At 37.5% G+C, this 19949-nt stretch overlaps 1 protein-coding gene across 3 annotated transcripts in view; it reads left to right on the top strand.

Annotated features, from left to right (window-relative positions):
• Positions 1–19949, top strand: part of LOC107075942 (uncharacterized) — an 84893-nt gene that overhangs the window by 38005 nt on the left and 26939 nt on the right. For 2 of the 3 annotated variants that reach the window (XM_069179678.1, XM_069179676.1), the window contains exons 10-14: positions 11190–11302; positions 11793–11918; positions 13526–13729; positions 15999–16145; positions 19025–19135. In XM_069179678.1, the coding sequence (XP_069035779.1) occupies positions 11190–11302; positions 11793–11918; positions 13526–13729; positions 15999–16145; positions 19025–19135 (701 nt within the window). The remainder of the gene's footprint in view (positions 1–11189; positions 11303–11792; positions 11919–13525; positions 13730–15998; positions 16146–19024; positions 19136–19949) is intronic. The other variant, XM_069179679.1, reaches the window with a different exon arrangement.

The following is a 19949-nucleotide window of genomic DNA, read 5'->3' as shown; positions in this document are numbered from 1 at the left end:
ATATCCCGCTTACACATCGCACGACTTTAATAAATCTATTCTTTATTAAAACTAAATAAATAATACTAAAGATACTACAGCAAAGAGGTCAGTTGATTTTTGGAATAATTCCAAATAGCACAATGATCCACTGGCATCCCTGAAGTCTGTTTAGTCCATAATCTTCCAAATACAATCACTAAGCAATTATAAGAATTATACCATCCTATTTCTTTGTGATGTCCTGTAAAAACTAAACCTATTTTTATAAGGCTTTTACTCAAAAGATTTCCAATCACACAAAGCATTTGTGAAGTACTATAGTATTTCTAAAGGTTACTGGTACAACATCAATCATTAAAGCTTAACAATAAAGTTTAGATTGCTGACTATGGACTAACTACATTAACTAACTGCAATGCAACAGTAGACATTTTACAAGTAAGAATATCTGGTTGAATTCTTGCATTTGTAGCCAATTCAATGCGAGAGATTTTAAGTTTTAACAGAAGAAAACTACGAATATGAAAACAGCCATAGCAACAAAAAATACTGTGCAAATATCAAAAGGCTACTTCAGTAATGAAATAATGATCACAGTAGAAACCAGACACTGTTTACACCATATTGTTAAGAAAGACTCAAGACAGAAATGTTCATGTACAGCTGGAAAAAACAACTTCTAAAACAACAGTGAAGGCTGCAACATTACGCCCATGCTTTTCCACACTTGTAAGGATAACCTTAAAACTTAGGCTGTTGAGTCCAATCAATTAAAGCTGGAGTTCTGCAGGTTGTACAGGCTTAAAAGGTAGATCGGTAGTTTATCTGCAATATAGTCCAGTATTTTAGGTGTTTCTTGGTTTAATTTTCCTGCTTATTAATGCTTACTTTCCTACATTTCCAATGCAGTTCACTATCGTTATACACAAAAGCCAAACCATAAATTTTGAAGCTAGCAGACTTCAAGAAAACACCTGTTGGTGTTAAATGGTGAGGTTTTATTATAATCTAAGGTATGAAAACAAACTAGCTACATTTTTAAACACTTTATAATACACAACTTTTTTGTTGTATCCCAAGTGATTTGAAGCATTTCTGTTTTAATTGAACTTCTAGAGTTATTTCTCCAATGTTTAGGAGGATATCGCCATAATAAGGGCATGCTTGTCATATGCTAAAAGAATAGCTTATAACAGGAAAGGCAAAGTCTGTTTTTTTTAAAAAGCTCCTTTAAAGTCTGTGCCCCAGAAGGTCCATTTATGTTGAGCTGTGAAAGTGCTTTACAGTAAAAACCTTGTGTAAATGGTTAAAAGCAATGATCCAGGGACCAAAGGTGATTCAGGAGCCTAGAACCAATATTTGTGTGCTCGGTGCAGTCGAATGTTGAAATTTGTTCCCCATTTTTGAAAAAGTCCCACTGTATGCTGTTCCTTTTATTTACAATAAGAATCTAGGAACCTCTAGGAGACATCAACTGCAAAGTGACATGACTGAGAGCCTCATGAGTCCTGCAGATACCTCATAATTTTAATGAAATCAAATGTGTACTGTACGTGTAAAACTGAAGCTGACCTAACAACCATCCCCTTTTCTGCAGAGCGTGTTTAATTGTACTGTTTCAGCACATCAGTTTTTTTTTTAAAATTTTTAAATAAAGCCTTTAGACAATTAGGAGGTACTGGTATTCACAAGGTAGAAGGTGGTGTTTTCAGAGGCCTAAAGGGAAACTGTTATACCTAATGATTAAATACTTGATGAGACATTTTTTTACTGCATTGTTTATGTATGATCTGTGTATCTCAGCTGAAAAGCTGAGATAAAATAAGATGTATGCATCTAAATAACTGGACCTCAAATAGCAGACCTTATGAGCAATACTGTGTGTATTTATTTAAAATATTTATAGCTCCTCTGGAAAGTTGTTGGGGGAAAAAAACCTCACTCGCACCAAACAAATTTATATTTCTAAATATCACAACATGTTCGAATTTAAGTCATTTTAATAACAATGAATAGTCACCTAGGTGTAACAATATAAACATTTATATTGATTTAAATCGCGTTTAAATCGCCTTTATTTAAAACCCATAAACAAAGCTGATACTGTTTAGACTATTAATTATTTAAAACTGTATTACAGCAGCACAATGCACAATGCAACGTAAATCGCTTTCTTTGTCTTCTGTGTAATAATGTTCACCTCTCTGTCCAGCAAATTAACAATAGTAATAATAATGAACTTTATTGTATATGGCGCCTTTAAAGGTGGCTCCTCAAAGCGCTTTACAGGTTAAAAACAATAACAACAATACTGTTAGGCTGGGCAAACGATTTTTTTTTTTAAGAAATACAAAATGAGATATAATGATGTGTTCCAGCTTAGACATTAAGGAAGAGCATAACACGTGGGCGGCGTAGAGGTCGGCTCTGGCTTTCCCATCTACTGTATACACTGCAAGTACAACCCCCCTCTCTGCAGGAGTGCTGGCTGTGATGAATTAAACTGGTTTCACAGCGAAAGACACCTCCCCCCCCTCAAAAACCCAGTAAGTACAGTGCTAGTTAAGAAAGGCTAGGCTCCTCAATGAAATCGCTTTAACATGCTAATACGTTGGTGTAACAGTCCAGGCGTGGCAAGCTTCTAATTTCAACCCGACCACGGCCAAAAGAACCCTTCTTTCATTTGAAGACAATGAACATATTTTAGCCCTGAATGAATTAATAGAAAACATGGTTTACATAAAATACATTTTTCCAAGAAAGTTTAGCCTTTGTCACTAATGAAACAAAGGTCACTAGCCTTTGTCACTAATGAAACCACTAAATAAAGACATAAATATAAAAATCTTAAGATTTTTAAAATACATGACTTTGCTAAAATTTATTTGAAAATAAAAACGATTACAAACGCCAGAGGAGAGAGAGAACAGGGGAGGGATGTTGGTTTTGCATAAGGGGTGGGGCTATGGAAATGAGGTCTGTTTGGGAATGTGGAGTTACATGTTCTGGCTGTTTGTGAATTATCGTTGTTGAGTATGGAGTGTTGAGGTATTGATTTTGTGTAATGCTTTATGTTGAAAATTGAGGTGGATTTTGTTTATGATAAAGAGGATAAACTGGGATGGGAGGAGGGTTTGGTTTTGCATAAGGGGCGGAGGAATTTGCGAGAGTATAATGGTTTGATATATTTGATTTTGTATTGTGTTTGTTATCTATGTTTTTGCTTGGTATTATGTTTATATGGTTGTTTTTGTTGGTTGGTTGTTATTATGGTTATTAATAATACGATCTATAGTTGAAATCTGAGCCTAAATAAAAAGAAAAAGCAAGTGATTAGGTTTATGAGCAATCTAATTACTTATTCGTTTAAAACCCTATATAAAATAAAGTTTATTATTAATTTGCTGGACAGAGCGGTGAACATTATTATGCATAACGATCCTGATCAGTTTAGAAATCTGTGTACGCTGTAAGGTTTTTACTTCTTAAACTTTTAAAATACACGTTTCGAATAGAAAGAAATCCTCTTCCTGGTACAGTCGCATGAAGAGAGAGGCAAAACAGCCCTGTCGCAGTACACGAATATAATCATATCGTTATTAAATTCTTTAGATACACGATTCCATATTATATTAGCAGAAAAGCTTAAAACTACCACTTTTTCACACGCTATTTCACATGTTAGTTAAATACTTCGATGCTTAAAATGTTTAGGGAGAAATGGAATACCGGTGTGTATTTTTCCTTTAAAGTACCGATTCCTGGAATCTGACTGGCTGACACCCTTCTGAAGTGGTTCCATAATATCTGGTATACGGAAAAGAAAGCGTTGATAAAAAAGCCTGGATTCTCATGTATCTCAGAGAGCGAGTGATCAGAAAAAGGAACAGCTGTTACACCCAGGTTTTACGCTCTCTCTCTGTTGAATGAATGAAAACATTTTATTAAAAACGCATTTGCGTTTGTCTGGGTATTTACTTTGTAATCTGTGGTTTACATCTACTGTATTGTTTTGAGATGCCACTTTTAAAGGTGATATGTAAAATAAAGTTTTTTATTATTGTTATAGAGAAACATGATCAGATTTTCCCTGGTTCAGAAAAAAGACGATTAAAATCTGTAATCTTTGCACTTGTACAGTATGTCATCGGAAAATACAATCAGTTTCTGCTTTGTGTAAGGATGGTGTCAAAAAGTAATCTAAGTGGTGAAAAAGCTGTGCTCCTCAAAGTGCTTTACAGGATAAAAACAATAACAACAATAGTAGCTGGGCAAACGATTTTTTTATAGAAATACAAAATGAGATACTGTATAATGATGTGCATGAACAAAGTTATACTGCTATTTTCCTTAGATAAAATTTTTGAATCCCCGGCGGAACACATTCCATAAGAATCAGCGCTTTTATACAGTATATCGCCTTTAAACACATATATTTAAACACGTGTTTACGATTTAAATCAAAACGCGATTCAAATCAATATAAATGTTTATTTTGTAACGCATAGGTGACTATTCATTGTTATTAAAAAGACTTAAATCCGATCATGTTGTGATATTTAGAAATATAAATTTGTTTGGTGCGAGTGAGGTTTTATTTAATCTCTGACCAAGGGAAACGTTTCATTTTTTCAAAGAAATGTTTGTTTAAAAAAAACTCATAGTTCCAGTGAGATTCGATCACAGACCGTGTGACATGGGGGTCAGGAACCTAACCCACAGCGCCACCGGCGCAGTCACATGCAGAGTGCTGAAAAAGCACTACAGAAACATTATCGACAGACAATGTACAGCGTGTACTATTCTTGTGTTGCGGTACATGAACATAATTATATCGTTATTAATTTCGTTAGATACGCGATTCCATATTATATTCCCTTTTAATCAAATTCTAAAAATATGCTTGTTGACTCCGGTATCTCTTTAGTTAAAGACTTCGATGCTTAAAATGTTTAGGGAGAAATGGAATACTGGTGTGTATTTTTTCTTGAAAGTACCAAGACCAGCCATATACTGTATGTTTATGTTCCAAAATTAATATAGTTTATGGCCTTCACACGTGTTACAGTATGCTCCTATTCTTTTTATGCTCAGCTACTAAGATTTCCCTTCAGTGGTAAAATTCAATATCTACAACGGACACAGCAAAGACGTTTACTGTAAGTCTTTCTACTACAGACCAACGGACCACGAGTGCCCCTGTCGGCCAACCAATCACGTACCGCGGTACCCCGCGTCATCTTGCGTCACAATGCGCGACGCCGTAGCCAATTACCTCCGGTACATGTCTGTAACGCGCACTTTGAATGGCTGCATCTGTATTTTGGTTCTTTTTATTTTTAGCTACCACTCTTCTCCACTTTTTTGTAGTTTTTCATTCTCAGAGAGATTCAGCCTTGTCTAATTTTTTTTTTCATTTTTCTTTCAGTGCTCTTTTTAATACCACTTTGTTATGCTACTTTACAATTACAATCATGAAATACATGTGTACCGTTTCCTTTTAAGGTTTGTTGTAAACCAGTTTTTACTCCCTGCTATTGACAGTATTCACGTTTGGTAACTCATTAATGACATAATATTATTTTTAATATTTAGCATGTTGTGATATATAAAAGTAATAAAATGTCAATATAGTGTACATATCATTTACTAGTTTATTTTTAGAGGTGTCTTTATTGTGTTAAAAATAACACTTGTGCCCTGACTGGGAATCAGACTTGTTGACAGGTGAGTACTTTACCACTGTACCAAAGCATCACTTGGTAATGAAGTTAAAATAACCACAAGTGAACAAGTCAAAGAAATTGATGCAGATTTGTATGAAGAAAATATGGTCCTATTACCAACTGTATAAACATATTATATTTACAGTAGGTCCATAAATTAATAGCATTAATGACATTCAGAAACTATTTTTATTGTCAGCTGCCAAAATTTCTTTAGTTACATGATTCCATATTAAGTACATTTTAAAACATACTTCAAAGTTTTTTTACTACAATAACGACAGCAAGTATTCATAGAAAAGTTTAAAGGATTCTTGCTTTTTATAAAGTAGATAAACTTCAAGTGGAGAAGCAGGGGTTGGTGTAGTAGAGACAAGTAGCACCCGGACTGCATGGAGAACCCAAGCCTCCGGGGCATGAAAACATAAACATGCCCCCTTGATTCGCCGAGAGGAGCTGCCTCGCGACTGGGAACGAATCCCTCAACGGGACAGAGAAAGAACCCCTGACTGGAGCAATCACTTTGAGAGACATTGAGAAGGAAGAGAAAGCTGCTTGAGAAGGAAGTGAAAGAGTCGCTTTGGAGGTGCTGCCTCACTACTGGGAGCTGGAGAGGAGGGGAATCAGTAGGTTAGACCTGCTGAGTGAGGGCCAGCAGTCATATCACCCTGCAACTCACAACTGGCAACCCACTGAAGCTCAGCAAGTGTGAGCCTGGTTAGTACATTGATGGGAGACCTCCTGGGAAAAACTAAGGTTGCTGCTGGAAGAGGTGTTAGTGGGCCCAGCAGGGGGCACTCACCCTGTGGTCCATGTGGGTCCTAATGCCCCAGAATAGTGATGGGGACACTATACTGTAAAGAAGCGCTGTCCTTCGGATGAGACGTAAAACCGAGGTCCTGACTCTCTGTGGTCATTAAAAATCCCAGGCTGTTTCTCGAAAAGAGTAGGGGTGTAACCCTGGCGTCCTGGCCAAATTTCCCATGCCTCCTAATAATCCCCCTCTATGAATTGGCTACATTACTTTGTTCTCCTCCCCCCCCTCCCACTCCGATGACAGGTGGAGCGACGCGCTGGTTGGAGTATTTCTCGGTCGCAGTTAATGGCAACGTCAGCTCAAAGATTTGGTTCAAACCCCCAAATGGAGACTGGTGTGCCGACAAGCAGACCCTGCTGATGCGGGATTAACGCTAGGAAAGAGAGAGAGCTGCTGAGTGAGGCCGGGGGTCCCCTTTGACTCACGCTGACAGAACCTCCCCAGGAAGGGTCAAGCTGGTGCCGCCAGCCTGAGGTAGAGCTTCACTGACTGCCCAGAGGGAACCTGTGTGCAGAGGCAACATGACAGAAAGAGGAGGGGGGAATTCAAATCTCTAGATGTGCATGTTAGCGGGGTTAGGGCTTAAATGGGAAAGAGAAAATTGAATGATAGAGGAAGGGGCGGAGTGCTCCCAGCTTCTCCCCTCGAACCTTCACCTGTCGGTTTCCATTTAAGATAGTTAGAACGAGCACGTCAAAACTTTTCCAAAATAACCACAGTAAGTGACTTAAAGATTTTGATGCAGAAAATGTTTATGAAGAAGGTGGAATACTGTTGTGTACTTTATTTTTTTAAATTTATTTTTAGCTACCACTACCAGCTACTGGTAGCTGGCATGTACATTAGGTATAATATGTTTATATTCACGACACACCTGAAGAAGGCTCCACGGCCGAAATGTTGTGTTCTCTTTCTTTTTTTCAGCATAAATCTATTACTTGTTCCTTTGCAGCCTACGCATGCTGACGCAGCTACCCACCTGAACTACTAATATTATTAACATCGCCTATGACATTCAGAGACATTATACTTCTGTTGCTTTTATCTTCAACTACCAAAATTGTATTACATAATTTCATATTCATTTTCCATATTAATGTAGGGAAACATTAAATGAAGCAATCTTTTCACTAACATCTAACACACGACAGGTGCCACCTATCGATCGTCTTTGGCCTGTGAAACATCCTGCCATGCTGCAATGCCATGCGGTACAGCTAATGCAGTAATCAGGATTAACACATGTTCTGAGCGGCTGCAACTGTAAATCACATTTATATTCTCAGGCACAAGTGAATATGTATTTATTAACGTGAACTTAATGTCAAACGTGTTTGGGGTAATATGTCAGTTCTGCAGAATTCTAATATGAATAATGAAATTTAATACTCAAAGATCCATTGTCCAAACATCTTTGATGAGTTTAAACATCACACTGGTAAATAACTGGGTTTGTCAGTAGCTGCAGAAAAGAGAGAAAGCTTTTCCTTGCGTTGTCATCCTGGTGTCTTGGAGAAAAGTTTAAGGCCTGACTTGGACTGCTTGCAGTCACATGGTTGTAGAAGTCAGTTTTCCAGTTTAGATATTTCAATTCCGTGGTTAGCCAGCAACTAGTGAAAAGCAACTAGTGAAAAGCAGGACTCACAAACTGTCCATTATTTATGTACTTTCATGTGAAAGCTCACAGTCTAAAAAAATTTCCTCGCACCTTTTTATTCCTCCTTTGTAATAAGTGTTAGAAATAAAACCCCTTTTATTCCTGATGCTTATTTACAGTATATGAATACAGTATAACTACAAGAGTTGCCGTTTTAGCCTTTTAAAAGGGAACATTATGAAACAATTGCATTTTCTTTAAAAAGATTTAAGCATCATGTCACCATACTTTGTAGTGGAGTCAGTATTTTCTTTTAAACCGAAGAAGTAATCTAAAGAGTTTTTCATAATATGGAATTCAAAAGACTTCTATAAGCTACAATGCAAATTACAGTACATGACAAAGTCATTCAAATCACTACTCAAAGCCTTAATCTTAAACAACTGTAATCATTGTATTTAATTAACTTGTCTCTAGTACTGTATGTATACAGTGCCTTGCGAAAGTATTCGGCCCCCTTGAACTTTTCAACCTTTTGCCACATTTCAGGCTTCAAACATAAAGATATAAATTTTTTATTTTATGTGAAGAATCACCAACAAGTGGGACACAATTGTGAAGTGGAACGAAATCTATTGGATTTTTGAAACTTTTTTAACTAATAAAAAAAATGAAAAGTGGGGCGTGCAAAATTATTCGGCCCCCTTGCGTTAATACTTTGTAGAGCCACCTTTTGCTGCGATTACAGCTGCAAGTCGCTTGGGGTATGTCTCTATCAGTTTTGCACATCGAGAGACTGAAATTCTTGCCCATTCTTCCTTGCAAAACAGCTCGAGCTCAGTGAGGTTGGATGGAGAGCGTTTGTGAACAGCAGTTTTCAGCTCTTTCCACAGATTCTCGATTGGATTCAGGTCTGGACTTTGACTTGGCCATTCAAACACCTGGATACGTTTATTTGTGAACCATTCCTTTGTAGATTTTGCTGTATGTTTGGGATCATTGTCTTGTTGGAAGATAAATCTCCATCCCAGTTTCAGGTCTTTTGCAGACTCCAACAGGTTTTCATCCAGAATGGTCCTGTATTTGGCTGCATCCATCTTCCCCTCAATTTTAACCATCTTCCCTGTCCCTGCTGAAGAAAAGCAGGCCCAAACCATGATGCTGCCACCACCATGTTTGACAGTGGGGATGGTGTGTTGAGGGTGATGAGCTGTGTTGCTTTTACGCCAAACATATCGTTTTGCATTGTGGCCAAAAAGTTCGATTTTGGTTTCATCTGACCAGAGCACCTTCTTCCACATGTTTGGGGTGTCTCCCAGGTGGCTTGTGGCAATCTTTAGACGAGACTTTTTATGGATATCTTTGAGAAATGGCTTTCTTCTTGCCACTCTTCCATAAAGGCCAGATTTGTGCAGTGTAAGACTGATTGTTGTCCTATGGACAGACTCTCCCACCTCAGCTGTAGTTCTCTGCAGTTCATCCAGAGTGATCATGGGCCTCTTGGCTGCATCTCTGATCAGTCTTCTCCTTGTCTGAGCTGAAAGTTTAGAGGGACGGCCAGGTCTTGGTAGATTTGCAGTGGTCTGATACTCCTTCCATTTCAAGATGATCGCTTGCACAGTGCTCCTTGGGATGTTTGAAGCTTGGGAAATCTTTTTGTATCCAAATCCGGCTTTAAACTTCTCCACAACAGTATTACGGACCTGCCTGGTGTGTTCCTTGGTCTTCATGATGCTCTCTGCGCTTTCAACAGAACCTTGAGACTATCACAGAGCAGGTGCATTTATACAGAGACTTGATTACACACAGGTGGATTCTATTTATCACCATCAGTCATTTAGGACAACATTGGATCATTCAGAGATCCTCGCTGAACTTCTGGAGTGAGTTTGCTGCACTGAAAGTAAAGGGGCCGAATAATTTTGCACGCCCCACTTTTCATTTTTTTATTAGTTAAAAAAGTTTCAAAAATCCAATAGATTTCGTTCCACTTCACAATTGTGTCCCACTTGTTGGTGATTCTTCACATAAAATAAAAAATTTATATCTTTATGTTTGAAGCCTGAAATGTGGCAAAAGGTTGAAAAGTTCAAGGGGGCCGAATACTTTCGCAAGGCACTGTACAGCATGATTAATACAGGAAAGCACTAATAAGTTAATAAACATTTAATACTGTACCAATTAGTCTGCAGCTGTGGTACTTTAAGGATTTACTGCGCATCCTGGCAGTTTTACAGAGCAGTGCAGTCCTGTATTGGATTATTTGAAAACGTAAAAAAAACATATTCCGCACTTGAGTCTGTGACACCACAATATCTACTGCAGCATACCTACTGAGTAAAGGCAGTCCCAGGTTCACGCTAATGGTGTTGGGAATGTTTTTGCTCACGGTATTACATTTTGTGGGGGTTTTAGTGTCATCTATACATTTTAAACCCTAGAAATTTTAGTCTTTAAGAGATTTTAGATAAAATGCTAATCCTCATAAATGAGGATTGTTTTGATTAGTTTTATTTTATAGTGGTCTGACATGCCATACCAAATGTTTGAACTGTCACCATAGTGTTCAAACAAATGCAAGTGATACCAGCCCTTAATTTCAGTTTCCAATCCTTGAGTCAATTACTCTCTTATTCAAAAACACAGAATAAGCCATTTATTCAGCCAAAAAAAAACTGTTTTTAGGTAGTAATTTCATTTGTGTGTATCATATACTGTATGTTTGTCAATGTGTTTATCAAGCTGCTGTGAATGCTTTGTTAACCCAAATATCCCTGTCTTTTAATGAATAGTGATGCTTACCTGTTTTTTTTTTTCTCAGTCATCTTCTATTTCTCAAGTATAGTCCTGCCTGGTGGGCTGTGCTCCAGGCTGAGATGATTTACCAGGAATCCATGGCTGTCAGATTAGTGGATTGATGGGTCAATTGTTGTTCCTATGATTTCATTCCTTGTAAACCGTAGATTTGTCATGTTACTGGATCTTTCCTTTTTGTACATTTCTGCTCCCTGGACATTGAACCGAAAAGAATCTGTTCTAACCTTTTCTTTTCATTTGGTAATTGTAGGATCAGAAATAGCTGGGATGAAGGATACAAAGGCAGAAAGAGAAAAACAGTCTGAATTGGAGGAAAGATTCCTGATTCTTACCAAACATTCTCACAATGGTATCATTGATATGGTATGATGGAGCCTGCTAGCAGAATCTGTATGTTACTCTGTACCCATATAGTGGTAGGAGCTGTGAACTCCTGCTGAATTCACAAACCTTCACGCTTGCTTGAACACAGATGCTTCTCCCCTCCTGTACTGAACTCCCATCTTCTGTACTAAACTCCCTGATGGGAACGGAATGTTTATACTAAACTCCTGATAATGTATTAAGTGTTTTCTGAGTCCTGGAGTTTCTTGAGAAAGCTACCTCAAAGACAGGAGGGGGAGGGTGTAGAGAAAAGTATATATAAGCTGTGTAGAGCCATATCCCCTTTGAACTACTATAGATACTATTATACTATTATGGTTCCTTGCATGCATACAATAAAGCTTGTCTTGACGAACGGACACTTCAGGCTTGAGTCTCTTGGTTTCTACAGTTAAGAAAGTTTTGATATAGTGTTTGACTAAAGAGTCCAGATATATTTCTAAAACAACTTTTTATATCATTTTTTCAGGAGTTAATTAGGAACATTGACAAACCAGAAGCCATCATATTAAAAGATGAGCTTACCTTCACTGGCACAACTAAATACTACATTGGAGATGGAAAGGATGTGGATGAAGACCGTATTTTTATCCGGGTAAATAAAATTGATATTTTTAATGTTAACCATACAAATGATGATGCAATAATAGCAATAATAATAGCTTACACTTATATAGTGCTTTTCTGGACCCTCCACTCAAAGTGCTTTACAGGTAATGGGGACTGCCCTCCACCACCACCAATGGATGATGCGACGGCAGCTAAAGTGCACCAGAACACTCACCACACACCAGCTATTAGTGGGGAGGAGAGCAGAGTAATGAAGCCAGTTCATAGATGGGGATTATTAGGAAGCCATGATTGGTAAGGGCCAATCGGAAATTTGGCCAGGATGTCGGGGTTGCACCCCTACTGTTTTCGAGAAACAGCCTGGGATTTTTAATGACCACAGAGAGTCAGGACCTCAGTTTTACGTCTCATCCGAAGGACAGAGCATGTTTACAGTATAGTGTCTCCATCCCCATACTGGGGCATGAGGACCCACATGGACCACAGGGTGAGTGCCCCCTGCTGGGCCCACTAACACCTCTTCCAGCAGCAACCTTAGTTTTTCCCAGGAGGTCTCCCTTCCAGGTACTGACCAGGCTCACACCTGCTTAGCTTCAGTGGGTTGCCAGTTGTGAGTTGCAGAGTGATATGGCTACTTGCAATGATACATTTAATTCTTTAGGGACAAAAATGGTGCTCCACTTTTTGCAAAACTTATTCAAATAAACAATACCAAAGGCAGAATGAGACCTCAAGTTGTCTCTCTCCATGCCATTTAATCAAGGTCTCATTTCGCAAGAGATTTATGGAACCTGACTTTTGTAAGAGAAGTCACAGTCACAGATGTCATACACAGGCGTTTTCCATCTCCAGCACATTCTCCAGGTCCTTCTGTGACCAACTTATAGCAACAGAAGCAGGAAAGCAATGTCTAGAATTTCCCACTCATGACTTGGAATGGAGGCAGCTGTTACTGACGGTCAACAAGCCTTTGCGTTTCAGCACTTTTTCAGGATCCACTCTGCTTACCTCCGAGTGATAGGAAAGATGGACTAAACATGATCTGCCACTACACAATAGCCAAATGCAGTGGGATCAGCTTTGGTCAAACAAAACACAACGGATTGAAATTTGGGGTTTGAATCATCAGAACGCTTATGCATTCTGAATGCAACACTGCTTTGTGGCCTGATAACTCCCAAGATATGACCCTGACAAGATATGATAACTCCCAAGATATGACCCTGACATGGCTGCCCAGAGTGAAATACAATGAGCTGGAGAAAGGCAATGCAAGGAACATGGAAATAGTTATACTTCCTTCTGAAAAGGAAAACAGGAGTAAGGATGTCAGACTCATGGATCTGGATATGCCATCAAAAATGAAATTATCAACTGCCTTAATTGCACACACGGAGGTCTGGCCTGGGTAAATGGTTGTAAATCTAATGTTCAATAAATTAAGTTCTAACTGCATAATTTGTGCATATTTAATGTTTAACACAAGGATCCTTTTGGGGGTAATGATAAGGCTGCCAGGTGAGTTAAATGAAATATGCTATCCCTTTAGATTTGCCGACCAGTGTGTTTATTAAAAATTGACTTCATTCATTCTGGGATAGAAGAATCATCACTCAATTGATTTAATTCCAGGAGAAGTTGGCTGAACATGTAACAATGACATGCAAAGATGAATCCAGGCAGGAGCTTCAGAAAATGAAAATTGCCGCTGTTAAAACAATCTTGGTGTATGCGCCGTGCAGATTTCTGGATGGGGGAAAGGAATTATTAGAAATGCCTGGATCCGATGAGTCAGACCCTTTAGCTCGCAAAAACATTCAAGATGTACTTGCAGAGGTAAGACTTCAATTTCCAAACCCTTGATTTTTGTTCTTCATTATTGTGTCCTAATTCCTATTGCATTGTACTTCAGGTCTACTCTAAGCTTGTTACTCTTTTTCCTGTCCAACTCCCACGCAGTTCTGTGGGACACTTTCTGCCATCTCTCATATAGGATACCTGTCTGCTTGCATCTGGCATAAGATCCTTAATCTGATCTATAGCTGTCCTCATGAGCATAGCTTGTTTTTGATTGGGACCTCTTTGCAGACAAGGCAAATTCTCTATATCTGGGAATTTATCCGGCTTTTCTGTGCCACGGTGTGATTCATCACACTGCTCAAAGAATCTTCTCTGGCACTTGTGGTGCCATAGATGTTAACGAAAACATTGGCTTCTTTTAATCTGTTGTTGAACCTCTTTTAAATCTACTTAATATGAAATATTAATATGGAAACATAAAACTTAAGGTAAAGTTTGGTACAGTAGCAATGGTAGCAGACAATGAAAATTATTTCTGAACATCATTAATTATATTAATTTATGAATCTCAATTTATTTATATAGCTGATAGTGGTAGCATATTATGCTTTCTGCATTAACATCTGCATCTAATTCTTTTACTTAGTTCCTTGTGGCTATTTTGGTTTTGACAACATTTAACTACGTTTTGCTATCCTGATTGTTGTAATGGAATATGAAACACTTGTGGTTTCATTAAAAGTCTTGTGGAAAATGAAAAAGGTAACCCTGCTGTTTTTAATTTGTTTTTAATCCAACCAGAGTGACGCTTTGCTTTAGAATTTTCAACTCCTGGTACCAGTTGTACTTTGAATAAATAAAGACCCTTTCTCCTAAAGTAGAATATAATAAAATATGATAATAGTATTTACATTTTTATTATTGTTATACATCACAGTATGTTAGATATTAAAGCAATATAAACAACAAAAGTGAATAAAACAATGATTGACCTGACCTACCCATGGCCCTGACCCCTTCTTTAGTTACTTCTAAGTTAGTCAAGCTTTGACCAAGCCACTATAGAAAGCATGAGAAAATCTAAAAGAAGCATCAATCTCGACGTTTTTTCAATTTTTCAGTAATCTGTCATAAATCAACGCTTGGGTTGGGTTAAGTGTTGTGACTAGACTAATACTTATTTGCCCAAATTAATCAACAGATTTTTCTAAATTCTTATTTATGTATTGTTTCTGGAAGACCCTTACAAAAATGAGTTAATTATAATTCCACACTAATACAAAATAGTGAAGGCACATATTAGATGTTGCTTCATGCTAAATTGGAAGGATTTCTTGATTCCAGAAATGTAATCATGCGGTTGAAGGCTTCATTAAGAAAGGCTTTACAGTTTGGACATCAGTTGTGTGAGGCATCAGTGAGTTCTGACACAGGGTGTTTCTTCTGATTATTTATTATGGTTAATTAACTTCATGGTAAATCATTTAGTCTTCATCAGCTCTAGAACACAGCATAAAGAAACACAGAGAAAAGAAAGAAAAGGAGAAGAGAGAAACCAAGAGCAGACAGAGTTAAGGAATACCAGCATCCTCCTCTTCCTCCAGGCTTGTGCCATGCAAGATGACCTTATTCTGATTAGTGTTAGAAACCAAATTCTGGTAAATGAATCATAACTTTGTTTTTAGAGAGCTTGCTATCCTGTTTATTTGAGGATATTGGGAAATTCTAATTTCCTTAATTTGTGAATCCTCAGGCTATAGTCATTCTCTCTGAGTTACATTTTTAGAATAGGGTGGTTGCCTCCCATTCACTGTTGGATATCCATGCAGGAAGGAAGATTTGTGTTCTTGTGTTTAGGACCCAGGTTTGGTCTCTTTTTGGCATATTTAGGTTCTATTGTGTTGCAGGTCACAGAGCTGACATTCAGAGTTTCTGGGTCTATAGGATGTAGGTTTCTGGAAAACAGATCTATATACGCATTTTTGTTTAGTATTATGTGTTATTATATTGTAAATAATTTGGATGTCAAGTTTGGCTTTGATTTGATTATTTTTCTGCCAGAAGTGTGCCGGAAAATATACAAACTTGCATGCCTCAAACTGTTACCTACGGCTTGGATATATTTTCTTAAATTGCTCTGTTATCCTGTCCCCCATATTTTGTAACTATATAAAATGAAAGAATGTAAATACATACAGTATGGTGTGACTCTCCATTCTCAGTAAACATTTTTGCGATGTGTCTTTTAAACACAGTGATTTAGTTGTTAAAATTAACCTTGTTGAGTTTTTACACTGTTTTTCAGGCCAACACAGTTCTGTTTATGTCACAGTCATCCTTTATTATTGCTGAAGCTGAAGTCAAAGACATCCTTTGCAACAGTCAATTCTTAAGGAACCTGGAAAAAAATCCTGATGACTACAGTCTGATTTTCATGACTTACCCAGAGAAGGTACTAACTTTGTATTTACTACAGAAGTTAAATGAGGCCCTATATTATATTTTAATCGTACCTTGGGGTTGTACTATTCCATTCATCTATTGTCTAACCACCTCCTCCAATTCAGGCTCGCGGGGGGACTGGATCTTATCTCGGCATGCAACAGATGCAAGGCAGGGTACACCCTGGATAGGAATCCAGTAAATCACAGACACACACACACACTCACACCTAAGACCAATTTTCCCAAAGGCCAATTAACCCACCAGCATGTCTTTGAACTGTGGGAGGAAACCAGAGTACCTGGAGGAAACCTACTTGAACACAAGGAGAACATGCAAACTCCATCCAGGTCAGGAATGAACATAGGGCCTCTGCAATAATGTTGCGTTTAGCAATACTAAACACTGCACAACTGTGCCACCCGTGGTTATACTAATATTGTTAAAGAAATGTATGGTTCCCTTGTGCTGGAGTTCAAAACAAAATATTGGGGCAAACAAAAATCCCATCTCAACTCTGCAGAGTATAAAGGCTCTAGAACACTCCGTCACTCTAATTCAACATGAGTCAGTTTTCTTTCATCCACTGCTGTGAAGTTTGGAGATGATATACAAACGTTTACAGCCTCCTAATGTCCATCAACATACATACAAAGTTCAGAAATCTTGTATCACTTGGTAAAAATTGAATAATCTGGAAGGTGAGAATTTCGTTGTAGAACAATGTTTTATTATGAAGTGAAGGGACAGAAAAAACCACCACAAACCATCACATGTCAAAAAAGTCTACAGTAGCTCCTTTTTGAGCACCTTACAAACTTCTTCAGGTAAGGGGCTAACATGCCGGGCAGCTAAGCCGTTTACTTGTATCAAATAAACCAAAATTCAGTGTCACACAGATGACATTTCACACTGGATACTTGGTCCACACAGAGCCCCTTCCCTCTGTCTACAGACTGCAGCTCTCACTCGCAGACTGACTGGCTTATTTTGGGGGTCTGCCTCTTGAATGGGAAGGCATAAACCAAGATGTATTGAAGATGAGAGGCAAAAAATCCAATTAGAGCTGTTGCATAGAGAGTTAGATATTGAGATTCCTTGAAAAAGAAACTACATACTTGAGGAGTAAACAATTAACATAGACCAGGTCATCCAGCAAAGATGACAGCAGCTGATAACAGATAAAATCATTTTAGAGCACCGAAGAAAACCCTAAAATAAGAGCCGAAGAGATTATAGGCACTCTATAGAGTGCAGTGGTGAAAGTGTCTCAGTGCAGAAAAAACATCAACAGGACAATTACAGTGCAGGATGAAAAACTCATTTTTTAAAGCACAACAGGTCTGGCAGAAACACTTATTTACAGGACAAAGATGAACCTTATAACAAAGTAAAGGAAAGATGGAAAGGAATAGAGAAACGCATGACTGCCTCTCTGATCCTTATTTACGGAGCAACTGGTGATGGTCCAAAATCATTGGTCGGCAATTCACCCTGCAGCAACGCAATGATCCAAAATGTGCATCACACTTAACCAAGGAGTTCATCAAGAGGAATTGCTTTTGAGCTGGTCAAGTCAGTCTCCTGATGTGTCTCTTATTCAGCATGCATTTTAATTGTTGAAGAGGAAACTAAGGTCACAACTTTAAAAACATCTCAACAACTAATAACTGAAAGTAGCTGCAGTTAAGACACTTTTTACCATATATATATATATCAGTATATGGTTGCGACACAAATTTCACTCAAGCATTACAAGAGTTACATTGACTGGGATTAGTGTACTGAGCCTCATAAATACTCCATAAATACTCAACAGACAAGTAAATGTTCATGTTTATCATTTACTTTTTGTATTATAAGCTTATTTCTTGAATCCAAAAACGACAAAACTGAATGGAAACATTGAAATTGAAAATACCTGGCCAGGCGCATATCTGATCGGGTTTCAAACATCCCATGGAGAAACGACTAGACTTTGCATACTTGCTGGATGGTAGCAATATAAAATCGTAGGTATACTGTGTGTGTAGTATAGGGACTGTGGAAAACAAACAAAAAAAGGCATAAAACAAAAGCAAAACCTGATAGTTATATAATAGCAAAAACACACCACAGAAGAAGTAAGAAAACCCAGTAAGATTTATTCCCTATCCCCTACCATCTTATGGACAACCATAAACAGTCTCAGGAGCAAAGATGATTTATTTTTACTTATCGTTGATAAAACTCTAAATACTTGACAGAATGTCCAACAAGGAAACCTTCTCCAATCCATATTTTTAGGTCTGGTTTGAATATAGCAGGGTAGTGATGCAATGTATTTTCTGTTGCTGCTTTTTGAAAACAAAGAAATGATATCAGAAATAAGATCAAAGGAGCACCCCTAAGCCAAAGTTAAAAACAATTCACATCAGCCCACAGACTTACTTAACTGTATACTGAATACTGTATGCTACCCAAAGATCTTGAGTCAGCAAGGAAAAGCTGTAAAACAAATTGTATTTCAAAGCAATAACCCATTTTCCAGAAAATAAAAACATTATAGGTGTTATTGATTGTTACAACTGACATATCCCAGAAGATTACTTTTAGTATTTAGTCACTGCTCTGTATCTTCACAAAACCAAGAAAGGATAACTGATGAAGCTGTACTTAAAAAGGTGAATACATGTATTTTCAGTTTATGTGGTAAATTAAATTGCAATAATATAATTTATTGTGAAGATAATTACATACACCGAGATAGAACATGGACTGCTGACAAGTACAATACGAGTGGTAAAAGTAATCTTTTATTGCAGTTATTTCAACGTTTCAGCCTCTCCCTCAATACATTTACCTACCATTCTGGTCCTTGAGTAATTTTTCAATCTATTTTTTTTTCAGGACAGTTACATGCAGTTTAATGAAGAGGATGACATTGAGAATTATCCATTTTTGAAAACACAAACGCAGAAATTAAAGATGGAGGTTGAGATACTTGATAAGCATCTTGAGGTTTGTTTACCTGATTTTTTTTCTGCAACTTACTTCAAAATGTGAAGAATTTTAATAGTGTTGATATGTCAGTACAGCATGAATAGTATATTTTGCATTTTCTTTCAAGAAAAGATTGTCATAAAATCCTAGAGGGCCAGTTTTACTAGAAAGCAATCCAAATTGATCGTGTTCTGGCAAGAGATGTGGTCTATCAGAATAGCAGAGAAACGTGGAAGTTAATACAGCTGTCTAATATACAGGAAGGAAAAAAAACATTAATTCTGTTGATGTGCTGCATGATAGGACATTTTTGTTAAGCAATCATCTTTTTTTGAGAGTTTCCTGTCAGACTGTAGTCAATGGATGAGCTCATGAAAAACTGCCAACAGCCGTAGGGAGATACTGTATCCCAACAGAAACACACAGGACAAAATTAGGGCATCACAATCACACCAACCAAACCATATAGGAGAGTATAATGATAAAAGCATGCCCATATTTTAAATTAGTCAAGATTAACAAACCATTACAGATTGTAGTGATATGTATAATAAAATGTAAGGGAAATATATAAACTGTTCAAGTAACACCATGTGGTGTGCAAGTCTCCTCTGGTAAAAGAGTTATTATTCCCTTTCAGATCTTGTGGAATGCTGTTGAATCGAATCCAGAATAAAAACAGACCACTAAGCATTTATTGAACTTCATAGAATATATTGAATACATTATACATATATTGAACATTTATAGAACATTGAGTGCTTATTAAAATAGAAAAATATTTTCCCCAATTCAATTGAAGTAAAACAGATTAATCAGTTTTATCAGTCTC

This window comes from Lepisosteus oculatus, chromosome 16, assembly GCF_040954835.1.
Source record: "Lepisosteus oculatus isolate fLepOcu1 chromosome 16, fLepOcu1.hap2, whole genome shotgun sequence".
Lineage (NCBI taxonomy): Eukaryota > Metazoa > Chordata > Actinopteri > Semionotiformes > Lepisosteidae > Lepisosteus > Lepisosteus oculatus.
Note: the sequence above shows the minus strand (reverse complement) of the source record. Positions and strands in the feature narration are given on the sequence as shown.